Source organism: Mustelus asterias, unplaced genomic scaffold, assembly GCF_964213995.1.
Source record: "Mustelus asterias unplaced genomic scaffold, sMusAst1.hap1.1 HAP1_SCAFFOLD_2070, whole genome shotgun sequence".
NCBI classification, from domain to species: Eukaryota; Metazoa; Chordata; class Chondrichthyes; order Carcharhiniformes; family Triakidae; genus Mustelus; species Mustelus asterias.
In genome coordinates this window covers 53,005-65,647 of record NW_027592015.1, presented here as the reverse complement: position 1 = coordinate 65,647, position 12,643 = coordinate 53,005, and the positions used below count along the sequence as shown (strand labels likewise).

Below are 12,643 nucleotides of genomic sequence, written 5' to 3'. Positions count from 1 at the left end.
GGGAGTGCCGCACTGTCAGAGGGTCAGTGCTGAGGGAGTGCCGCACTGTCAGAGGGTCAGTGCTGAGGCGAGCGCCGCACTGTCAGAGGGTCAGTACTGAGGCGAGCGCCGCATGTCTGAGGTATCCATCCATCGTTGGGATGGGACGTCAAAAAGAGGGCCTGTAAATCCCTCTGAGATGGACAACAACGATCCCATGGCTAATCTTTCGAAGAAAAGCTGGGGAGCTCTCCCCAGTGCCCTGGGAGCGTGAAATAGGTTCAACTGGATAGAGACTTAAAGATGTTTCCACTTGAGAGGGGGCCAGAACCAGGGAGGACATCAACATGAGACAGTCACTCATAAATACAATGGGAAACCCAGGAGAAACGTCTTATCCAGAGAGTGGCGAGATTGTGGAACTCGTCCCCGAGGGAGAAAGGAATAGCAGATGTTGCGGATGGCCAAAATGTAGAGGGGTGGGGGTGGTGTGGGGGGGGGGGGGGGGGGAAGAGGCAGGTGGGGAGCATAGCCGCCAACATAGAGCAATTGGGCCGAATGGTCTGTTTGGGAAGACTGTGAGACCATGCGACTCCCAGAACCTACCAATAGGAGTGCTGTGCTTGGGCCTTGCTTCAACTTGCCAATCAGAGGTGGCGTTCCGCTGCTTATGGGTTGGATAACATCTCCTTCCTTGGGCAGCGTGAAGTGAAATGGGATCTCTGGAGCAAGAAACAACATTCACAACTCAACAGAAAAGGAGAAGTTCGCCATTAGAGTCAGCTGCCAGAGTCCATCACTCTCTTAAATACTTCCATCTCTCTTGCTCTTCCTTACGTTCACTCCATTGGGCTGCATCTGAACGCGACACATTGTCCCATGGCCTCTAACCAAGCAATTTACCCCCTTGTACACCCCCTAAAGACTCGCTCTTGAACAGGAATCAAGGTCCCAGTGTCTCTGCTGCCTAATTATTTAGCCATCTTCCATTGGTGAGGGTTAACGCAGCCCGGGGGGCAGGGGGAAATTTAATCCGTATTATTGGATAGGATCCCAAGGGATCAGGTGGAGCATTGGTTTTAGATCCCACCTGATTCTGGTTTCCGTGGGGAGGTTAAAATTGTGCAAGCTTACCAAATCTCAACCCAAACCAGCCTCTTCTGACATCTACACTCCCGCCTTGCCCTCAGTGCCAGGAACGATCACTCACCTCCATCGGTAAGGAGGCCACCGCCACACCAGCCGGCCTACAGCTAACTCAACATGAGAGGTCGCTAATCAAAATGGGGACTTCATCTCGAAAATATCCCATAGTTCCACAAGCCGGGTCACCAAGCCGACTCGCAAATCGATTCTGGGCTTGACACCACGGCTTTTAAGAATGGGTAGTTTGGTCTCGCGATGATGGGAGGGCACAGTTCCTCCCTTCAACTGGACAAGACACCCTACTGCTCTCAACAGTTCCAATCTCCCAGAGTTAATGGTTACTGGCTCTGCACCCTTTCTGGGGGAGGGTGTATAGGGTGACAGATGAGGTGGAGGGAGGGGGGGGGGGGGGGGTAAGAGAGCCGAGGGAGGATTGATGCTATCTCATCATTCTTTGCCTCGCTACAATCTCCACACCCGTCACCCCGGCATTGGGCCCGGAGATACCTCACCTTTTCTTTGACTTTACCCACCAGGGGTGCCACCTTGGGCGGTGGCACAGAGGTTAGCACTGCTGCCTCACAGCGCCAGGGATCCGGGTTCGATTCCCGGCTTGGGTCACTGTCTGTGCGGAGTCTACATGTTCTCCCCGTGGGTTTCCTCCGGGTGCTCCGGTTTCCTCCCACAGTCCGAAAGACGTGCTGGTACGGGTGCACTGACCATGCTAAATTCTGCCTCAGTGTACCCGAACAGGCGCCGGAGTGTGGCGACTAGGGGATTTTCACAGTAACTTCATTGCAGTGTTAACGTAAGCCTACTTGTGACTAATAAAACAAAAATTTTAATAAACTTTAAACCCTTCTACCCGACTGACCTCAACTTTTCAACAGGGTAAGTGTGTTTCCCTGCCCTCAATCCGATATTCTGACTCAGTCATCACCAACGTGGACCTTACTGAAGTACCCACCGCCAGAACTGTCCAGAAGGTTCTTCACCGACTGTTCCGATTGTTGAAGATCAGGAACTCCTTTGTTCCGAATCTTCACATCCGGTTCCTGCTGACTGGCTCCCTGTGTCTTTGGAGATCCCATCGACAGGTCGACCCCGCTGGCTTTCGCAAGTTCCTCAGCCTCCGGCTGGTGGTTGAGTCTTCCTGGGATTTTCGCCTCTTGTCCTGGGGTTGCTTCGCTCTGGCTGCCCGGGTTCTTCTGCTCCTTAAAGGTCTCCTCGCCTTCCGCTTGCATCTTGATGACCAACTCTGCTTGCAGCTCCTTTCCAGCATCTGCGACCTCCCCACCTTGCAGTTGCGAGTCTTCAGTCAAACCTTCCTGGTCTCCCGAAGAGACCAGGCCGATTTTCTCAGACGATTCCGGAACCTTCTCTCTCGGTTTCTGTGACGCTGCTTTGTCATCTGCGTTTGGACTCTGGCCAATGGCCTCACGGCTCTCCGGAGCCTCTTCTTCCTCGATGCCCCGGTCTTTGTTTCCCGAGTGTTCGGAAGCCGGAACGAGGGGACGCTCGGGGTGGGAATGGTCTGGATTTGCAAGTACAGGAACACGGAAAATTCCCTTCAATTTGACAGCGTCACTGATCTCCTCTTCCATTGGTTCCTCCTCTTCCTTTGGCTGCCTTTCCTTCTGGAGTGCAGCAGATTGCGTTTGGCTTTGAGAAAGTTCAAGGTTGAGGGAGGCTTCTTGGACGACCCTGTTGCCCTCCTCTTTCGGGGGCCCTTTTACTGCGTGTTCGTCGAGACTCAGGGACGCGGGTACCTTCTCTGCCTCGTCCATCGGACTTTCGTTCACAATTCCTTGTCTCGCCGTTACAACGTTCCTGGGCAGATTGCCGAACCCGCGGGGTGAAGCGGTCCAATGGAGGTTCAGTGGCTCTCGGCAGGGGGAGGACGGCACGGCCGCTCGCCCGGGTCCACCTGGCGCTTTGCCGACACCCGGTTCACCCTCTCCGTCCTTTCCCTCCGGCTCATCAGCCGCTCCGGCAAAGGAATCTTCGGCTGAAGCTTCGGGAAGACAGGGGGGCTGCGCTTGGCTCTCCTCCGTCAGCCTGAGACGGAAGCTGCGGCTTTCCTCGGGCTGGGGTTCCTGGGTGGTATCGGCGCTGGCTCCTTCCTCGATCTGGGTGGCCTGGCTGTCCTCTAAGATGGAGGCTGGGCTCTCCTCTGTGTCCATTGGCTGCTGGCACTCACTGACTGACAGCTTCAACTCAAAGGGCTCCCCAGCCCCCTCGTCCCGCTTCTTCACTCCGATATCCGACCTCCCCCTCCGTCCCGGGTCCCGCTGCTCACCCTCCGGCTCGCTGTCGGATACTGTCTCGGGTGGTTTGGAGGGATTTCCCGTCGGAGCTGCTTTGGATTTAACCCCTTCAGTGCCGCTGGCATTTTCTGACAGGCTTGGGGTCGGCATAAAAATATCCTTCAAAAATAAATTTTAAAAACAAACATTTTATCGTGAATATTTCACTCGCCAGGGAAATTAGCAGCTCATTCAGAAAGCATGTATACCTACTGTACAACGCAACCACGCTGGGCAAGGTAGAGTATTGCCTCTGAGATTTATGTGCATCATCAAGGTCCACATTCCACTGCAGTACTGAGGGAGTGCCGCACTGTCAGAGGGTCAGTACTGAGGGAGTGCCGCACTGTCAGAGGGTCAGTACTGAGGGAGTGCCGCACTGTCAGAGGGTCAGTGCTGAGGGAGTGCTGCACTGTCAGAGGGTCAGTGCTGAGGGAGTGCCGCACTGTCAGAGGGTCAGTGCTGAGGGAGTGCCGCACTGTCAGAGGGTCAGTGCTGAGGGAGTGCTGCACTGTCAGAGGGTCAGTACTGAGGGAGTGCCGCACTGTCAGAGGGTCAGTACTGAGGGAGTGCCGCACTGTCAGAGGGTCAGTGCTGAGGGAGTGCCACACTGTCAGAGGGTCAGTGCTGAGGGAGTGCCGCACTGTCAGAGGGTCAGTACTGAGGGAGTGCCACACTGTCAGAGGGTCAGCGCTGAGGGAGTGCCGCACTGTCAGAGGGTCAGTGCTGAGGGAGTGCCGCACTGTCAGAGGGTCAGCGCTGAGGGAGTGCCACACTGTCAGAGGGTCAGTACTGAGGGAGTGCCGCACTGTCAGAGGGTCAGTGCTGAGGGAGTGCCGCACTGTCAGAGGGTCAGTACAGAGGGAGTGCCGCACTGTCAGAGGGTCAGTACAGAGGGAGTGCCGCACTGTCAGAGGGTCGGTGCTGAGGGAGTGCCGCACTGTCAGAGGGTCGGTGCTGGGGGAGTGCCGCACTGTCAGAGGGTCAGTGCTGAGGGAGTGCCGCACTGTCAGAGGGTCGGTGCTGAGGGAGTGCTGCACTGTCAGAGGGTCAGTGCTGAGGGAGTGCCGCACTGTCAGAGGGTCGGTGCTGAGGGAGTGCCGCACTGTCAGAGGGTCAGTGCTGAGGGAGTGCCGCACTGTCAGAGGGTCAGTGCTGAGGGAGTGCCGCACTGTCAGAGGGTCAGTACAGAGGGAGTGCCGCACTGTCAGAGGGTCAGCGCTGAGGGAGTGCCGCGCTGTCAGAGGGTCAGTGCTGAGGGAGTGCCGCGCTGTCAGAGGGTCAGTGCTGAGGGAGTGCCGCACATCCTTTCAATAAGATGCTAAATCAAAGTTCCATCAGCCCATTTTGGAGAATGTGAAAGATCTCAAATTTAAAGCACGGTGGCACAGTGGTTAACGCTGCTGCCTCACAGCACCAGGGACCCGGGTTCGACTCCCACCTCGGGTCTCCATCTGTGTGGAGTTTGCATGTTCTCCCCGTGTCTGCGTGGGTTTCCTCCCACACCAAAGATGTACAGGTTCGGGGGATTAGCCATGCTAAATTGCCCCTTAGTGTCCTAAGATGTGTAAGTCAGGGGGATGGACGAGGGAAATACATGTGGTTACGTGGCTGGGAAAGGCAGGGTTGGGTGGGACCAGGTCAGATTCACTGCCGGAGAGTTGGTCCAGACTCGATGGACCGAATGGCCTCCTTCTGCACTGTCGGGATTCTATGAAACTGTCGCCCCCGTCCTGTCCAATAGTTATCCTCATCTGCCATCCAAAGTTGATGATATGGCCGTTTACTCCATTGCTGATGTTGGGGTCTATTTTGCACACTTTGGCTGCTGTGTTATCCAATCACAGCAAGAACTATTCGAAAAGAAACACTCCATAGGAACCGGAGGAGGTCATTCATCCCCTCGAGACTGTTCCACCATTCAGTTAAAATGTAGCTCATTTATTCCTAGACCCCTCACCTTCCCCCCCCCATCCCCCTCCCCACCCCCCCATCCTGACCTCCCGACCCAACCAAAATCTAACCATCTTGCTCGAGAGCTCCAAGCGTCTCCAGCATCCACAGCCTTTGGGAGATAGAGGTTTCCATTTTTTTCTTTGATAGGACGTGGGCATCGACGGAAAGGGCCCTGATTACTCTTGAACTGGGTGGCTTGCTTGGCAATTTCAGAGGGTAAGCCACATATCCACATTATCGTGGCAATTTTTTTAAAAATCAGTTGTGGGACATGGGCGTCGCTGGCTGGCCAGCATTTATTGCCCATCCCTAGTTGCCCGAGGACAGTTGAGAGTCAACCACATTGCTGTGGCTCTGGAGTCACATGTAGGCCAGACTGGGTAAGGACGGCAGATTTCCTTCCCTAAAGGACATTAGTGAACCAGATGGGTTTTTCGATCCAAAGACCTTCAGTGCAGAAAGAGGCCATTCGGCCCATCGAATCTGCACCAACTCTCCGCAAGAGCATCCCACCCAGACCCTCCCCTCCGCCCTAACCCTGTACCCTCACGCATTTATCATGACCAATCCACCTAACCTTCAGGTCGAAGGAATGTGGGTGGAAACCGGAGCACCCGGAGGAAACCCACGCAGACACAGGGAGAACATGCAGACTCCGCACAGACAGTGACCCAAGCCAGGAATCGAACCCGGGTCCTTAGCGCTGTGAGGCAGCAGTGCCATCGTGATAGTTTTGTGGTCACCATTACTGAGACTAGCCTTATATTCCAGATTTTATTAATCGAGTGTCGAGAGACTAACACATTTGTGCCACAAATACAAATTAAATCTGGGGGACGGTGATGGCCTCGTGGTATTATTGCTCGGCTATTAATCCAGAAACTCGGCTAATGTTCTGGGGACCCGGATTCGAATCCCGCCACGGCAGATGGTGGAATTTGAATTCAATAAAAAATATATGGAATTAAGAATCTACTGATGACCATGAAACCATTGTCGGAAAAACCCATCTGGTTCACTAATGTCCTTTAGGGAAGGAAATCTGCCGTCCTTACCTGGTCTGGCCTACATGTCACTCCAGAGCCACAGCAATGTGGTTGACTCTCAACTGCCCTCGGGGAACTAGGGATGGGCAATAAATGCTGGCCCAGCCAGCGACGCCCATGTCCCACGAATGAATAGCCCAGGTGGATAGGCCGCACTTGGAATATAGTGTTCAATTCTGGTCGCCACACTACCAGAAGGATGTGGAGGCTTTGGAGAGGGCACAGAAAAGATTTACCAGGATGTTGCCTGGTATGGAGGGCATCAGCAATGAGGAGAGGTTGGAGAAACTTGGTTTGTTCTCACTGGAGCGACGGAGGTTGAGGGGCGACCTGATAGAAGTCTACAAGATTATGAGGGGCATGGACAGAGTGGATAGTCAGAAGCTTTTTCCCAGGGTGGAAGAGTCAATTACTGGGGGGCATAGGTTTAAGGTGTGAGGGGCAAGGTTTAAAGGAGATGTACGAGGCAAGTCTTTTATAAGAGAGTCGTGGGTGCCTGGAACTCACTGCCAGGGGAGGTAGTGGAAGCAGATACGATAGTGAGTTTTAAGGGGCGTCTGGACAAATACATGAATAGGATGGGAATAGAGGGATATGGTCCCCGGAAGGGTAGGGGGTTTTAGTTAAGTCGGGCAGCATGGTCGGTGCAGGCTTGGAGGGCCGAAGGGCCTGTTCCTGTGCTGTAATTTTCTTTGTTCTTTGATACTTAGCAGCATCTGTTCACAGAGGAGATTAACGATGCTGCAATGTTTTATCACCTCTCCACGACTGAAACTCATCGACCGCTCCTGCAAACTCCCGGCCACTGAGGTTTCAGAAACCCAAAAGGAGCCCCGAGCACTTACATGGGATAAATCTGGCGGTGTTGGCACAGGAATCAAAGAGCCTGCGGTGAATGCGGGAGCTGTCACCGACACCGGCGTGGAGGACTGCGGGCCGGGGAATGGAGCCTGCGCCGTCTGCTCCGCGGGTTGGTCCATTTCCATTGGCTCTTCATCTTCACATGGGCCTTTCTCCAATTGGCTGGGGTCTGCGGGCGGCAGGGAGGTATCCATTGGCTCCTCTGCTGGAAAGGAGAGAGGTTAAACATTATCACAGGCAGCATTCCGAGTCCTGTTCAGACGCTAAGAACATCTTTTTCTGCAACAATGATAGTTTTTGTATTAGATCACAAACCACCCACCATTTCAACTGGTCAGGCGCACGATCTAACCCTGTGCTGTACCTGTCCTGGGAGTGTTTGATGGGGACAGTGTAGAGGGAGCTTTACTCTGTATCTAACCCCGTGCTGTACCTGTCCTGGGAGTGTTTGATGGGGACAGTGTAGAGGGAGCTTTACTCTGTATCTAACCCCGTGCTGTACCTGTCCTGGGAGTGTTTTAATGGGGACAGTGTAGAGGGAGCTTTACTCTGTATCTAACCCCGTGCTGTACCTGTCCTGGGAGTGTTTGATGGGGACAGTGTCGAGGGAGCTTTGCTCTGTATCTAACCCCGTTCTGTACCTGTCCTGGGAGTGTTTGATGGGGACAGTGTAGAGGGAGCTTTACTCTGTATCTAACCCCGTTCTGTACCTGTCCTGGGAGTGTTTGATGGGGACAGTGTGGAGGGAGCTTTACTCTGTATCTAACCCCGTGCTGTACCTGTCCTGGGAGTGTTTGATGGGGACAGTGTGGAGGGAACTTTACTCTCTATCTAACCCCATGCTGTACCTGTCCTGGGAGTGTTTGATGGGGGACAGTGTAGAGGGAGCTTTACTCTGTATCTAACCCCGTGCTGTACCTACCCTCGCATCCAAACCTAGTGTGTTGCACACTCGTATCTCATGTGCAGATATAACATATGTAATTGAAACTTCTGATAGTTTCATTAATAACCGCCCCCCGACCCAGTGTGGACCGAGATGTAGTGATGGGGCAGTCTATGCCGAGCTAATTCATTCCTACCAAGGAAAGGACGTCACTGACCCAGAGCCTCGGGTCTGGGGAGGTTTACAGTCAGTCAGGGGCCGTTCTGCATCCTGTGACTAACTGCATCCAAGCAAAGCAACATCAACTGTGACGCCCGTCACAGTCAAATATCCCACAGTCTGGTTTTACATAGGAACGGCCACTGGAGGTTTGGCATCAGGTCCTACAGAACTGCCTACAGTGCCCGGAGTGTCCAGCAGAGGAGGAGGCCATTCAGCCCATCGGATTTCAGTTTTACACAAACCTCCGGTCACCTCATCAACATTTCCTTCTATCCCTAACTGGGCAAGGGTGTTTCTCCAGAACTCCCCCCCCCTGGATTTATTCACTCTAATCTCGTATTGCTTTGGACTCCCTCAACAAGCAGTAATACCTTGCTATCCGGAATGTGGAAATGGATAAATATTTGAAAGGGACGTTTTTGCAGGGCTGTGAGGTGGGGAAGAGGGGGAGTAGGGTTTTTTTTTTAGATAATCCCTCGTAACTGCCTCCTGGGATGGGCTAACTCAGCTGTGGTGAACAGCCACAGATGATTAACAGAAAGCAGTGGTTTAAGTCGATGGCGCAGTACCCTCCTCTCAAGAATAATCCAATTCTCATCCTAGTTTTCAAGTGCGTCCCCATAGCCTCAGCCCCTCCCTCCGAGATCTCTGCACTTCTCTAATCCCGGCCCCTTGAACATTCCCGATTTCTATCACTCTACCACTGGTGGCTGTACCTTCAGCTGCCTGGGCTCCAAGCTCTGGAATTCCATCTCTGAACCTTCCCCCCCCCCCCCCACCCCCCCCCCTTCCCTCTCTGCCACACTCTCCTCCTTTCAGACGCTTCTCAAGACCTACCCTCTTTGATCGAGCGGCACAGTGGTTAGCCCTGCTGCCTCACAGCGCCAGGGACCCGGGTTCGATTCCTGGTTTGGGTCACTGTGCGGGGTCTGCACGTTCTCCCCGTGTCTGCGTGGGTATCCTCCCACAGTCTGAAAGATGTGCTGGTTAGGGTGCATTGACCCGAACGGGTGCTGGAGTGTGGCGACTAGGGGATTTTCACAGTAACTTCATTGCAGTGTTAATGTAAGCCTACTTGTGACACTAATAAATAGACCTTTTAAACATTTAAGCCTTTGGTCACCTGACCCAGTATCTTACAGTGCCACCCTCTCTTTTGTAATACAGATTAGGAGCAGGAGGAGGCCATTCAGCCCCTCGAGCCTGTTCCACCATTCAATAAGACCAGGGCTGATCAGACTGTAATCACAATCCTGCCTTCCCTCAGTAGCCTTTCACCCCTTTGCTAATCAGGAACCTATCTCGCTCTGCCTTAACAATATTCTAAGACCAGAATGTTCCGGCTGTTCACGCCGGTGGGATTTTCCTGTCCCGCTGCAGTGCTCGGAGATTTGGCTGGGCGCCAAACTCTCCGACCTCGCTGTAGCAGGAACGTGGCATGGGTGGCCAGTAAGGTGGCGCCCTCAGTTCCCCCCTCCGCCCCTCAACCCTGCAACAATCCTCCCGTTCAAATATTTATCCAACTCCACAGCGGAACATTCCAGATTGCAAGATAGCTCTGCTTGTTGTGGGAGCACAGTAAGAAGTCTCACAACACCAGGTTAAAGTCCAACAGGTTTATTTGGTAGCAAATACCATAAGCTTTCGGAGCGCTGCTCCTTCGTCAGATGGAGTGGTGTTCGTGGGAGCCCAGAGCAAGGGAGCCGTTGATACGAGATTGGAATAAATAAATCCAGTGGGGAATTCAGGGGGGAAACTCCCTTACCCAGTGCTTCTACTGCCTTTTGAGAAAGTGAATTCCAGAGACACTGATAAGAAAATTCTCATCTCCTGTCTTAAGTGGACAACCTGGTATTTTGAAACCGTGATCATCTTCTCCCCCCCCCCCCCCCGCCGCCACCAATTCAGGATGGCACAGTGGTTAGCACTGCTGCCTCACAGCGCCAGGTTCGAATCCCGGCTTGGGTCACTGTCTGCGTGGAGTCTGCACGTTCTCCCCGTGTCTGCGTGGGTTTCCTCCGGGTGCTCCGGTTTCCTCCCACAGTCTGAAAGACGTGCTGGTTAGGGTGCATCGGCCGTGCTAAATTCTCCCTCAGTGTATCCGAACAGGAGTGTGGCGACTAGGGGGTTTTCACAGTAACTTCATTGCAGTGTTAATGTAAGCCTACTTGTGACACTAATAAATAAACTTTAAATGCTTGAAAAGCCATGCTTTATAAATAGGTGTTGTTGGAATCAGAAGGGACAATAATTGCGGCTTTGGTTGAGAGGTCTACATCTTTGGAAGAAAAGAAGCGGGTGTGATATTTCCCGGAGTATTTCCTGGTGAGCACCGTTACCTAATTCACCCGCTTGCTCCGTTGGGCTGTTGGGAACAATGATGGGGGTCGGTCCGAAAGCCTCCTGAGATGGATCAATAACATCGTTGGAGCTTCTGTAAAAGAGACAGTACATCATCAGGGATCACAGGCAGAGGTTCATTATTCAATAATCAAACACGACTGGGCGGACGAGGTTTATCACACCGGCTTGCACCAGCTCAACACCAAGACCAGCCTTTGTGGGGGACGGGGGAAAGAGGCACCAGCAATGGCCTTTGCCTCAGAGTCATTTATGGCACAGGAGGAGGCCATTCAGATGCAGCACTCTTTCCAGATGTATCGCAGCTTGGAATGGCTCCAGCTCTGCCCAGGACCGCAAGAAACTACAAAGGGTTCAAAACTCTGCCCCGTGTCCAAAATACAGTCAGAAGTCTCACAAGACCAGGTTAAAGTCCCAACAGGTTTATTTCCGGTTGGGACTTTAATCTGGTGTTGTGAGACTTCTGACTGTGTTTACCCCCATCCAACACCGGCATCTCCACATCATGACTGCCACCGTATCCAAAACCCAGGGGAGACGATGGCCTAGTGGTATTATCGCTAGATTATAAATCCAGAAACTCGGCTAATGTTCTGGGGACCCGGGTTCGAATCCCGCCATGGCCCATGGTGGAATTTGAATTCAATAAAAAGAACCTGGAATTAAGAATCTACTGATTACCGTGAAACCATTGTCGGAAAAACCCATCTGGTTCACTAATGTCCTTCAGCTGCCTCCGGCCCTCACTCGAGAATTCCCTCCGTAAACCTCTGCACACATCGCGTTTGTTTGACAACCTTCCTGTGAATCCTGTTAAAGGTGCTATATAAATGCAAGTTGCTGCTTCATTGCAGAGTGGCTTTTATGGAGCTTAGACATCACTCGAGGATCTCCCAATGCAGCAGGTGCCAGATGGCCTCCCTTAGGGAAGGCAATCTGTTGTCCTTACCTGGTCTGGCCTACATGTGACTCCAGAGCCCACAGCAATGTGGTTGACTCTCAGCTGCCCTCAGGCAATTAGGGATGAGCAATAAATGCTGGCCAGCCAGCGATGCCCATGTCCCACGAATGAATTTAAAACAACCTCTGCCCCGTGTCTAAGACCCCGTGTCCAAAGCCCTGCCCCATGTCCATGATGTCTGTGTGGAGTTTGCACATTCTCCTCGTGTCTGCGTGGGTTTTCGCCGGGAGCTCCGGTTTCGTCCCACAGTCCAAAGATGTGCGGGTTAGGTTGATTGGCCATGCTAAAATTGCCCCTTAGTGTCCTGAGATGCATAGGTTAGAGGGATTAGCGGGTAGGGATAAGGGGGTAGTGCTGGGGTGGGATTGTGGTCGGTGCAGACTCGATGGGCCAAATGGCCTCTTTCTGCACTGTAGGGCTTCTATGATTCTATGATAACTCTCATCAAATCCCGCTCTCCCATCACCCAAGTTCTCACTAACCCACACTGACTCCCAAACCCCCACGCCTCAAACTTTAAAATTCTCATCCTCATTTCCAAATCCCTCCCTGGTCCAAGCCCCTCCCTATCTCAGTAACTGGCTCCAACATGACATCTCCTCCATCCCTCCAAAAGTCGATGTTCGAAAAATCACAGCCTCATCCTGAATCGCGGCCACGCCTTCAGCTGCCTCCAGCCCTCACTCGAGAATTCCCCCCGTAAACCTCTGCGCCCCATCAACTTGCTCCAAGTCAACTCCAAGGTCGTTAGTGATTCGATTCAGTGTCACATTTGTTTGACAACCTTCCTGTGAATCCTGGTAAAGGTGCTATATAAATGCAAGTTGCTGCTTCATTGCAAAGTGTGGATGGCTTTTATGGAGCTTAAGACATCACTCGAGGATCTCCCAATGCAGCAGGTGCCAGATGGTCTCCCGCA

At 52.9% G+C, this 12,643-nt stretch overlaps 1 protein-coding gene across 1 annotated transcript in view; it reads right to left on the bottom strand.

Moving 5' to 3' along the window:
• Window positions 1–585: 585 nt before the first annotated feature.
• LOC144489268 (TP53-binding protein 1-like) overlaps window positions 586–12,643 on the bottom strand; it is a gene marked incomplete at its 3' end in the record, with an annotated part of 46,269 nt that continues 34,211 nt past the window's right edge. Inside the window, exons 10-13 of the mRNA XM_078207134.1 lie at window positions 10,742–10,836; window positions 7,279–7,499; window positions 2,093–3,551; window positions 586–701 (exon numbers count right to left, since the gene is read on the bottom strand). Coding sequence (XP_078063260.1) covers window positions 586–701; window positions 2,093–3,551; window positions 7,279–7,499; window positions 10,742–10,836 — 1,891 coding nt within the window. The remainder of the gene's footprint in view (window positions 702–2,092; window positions 3,552–7,278; window positions 7,500–10,741; window positions 10,837–12,643) is intronic.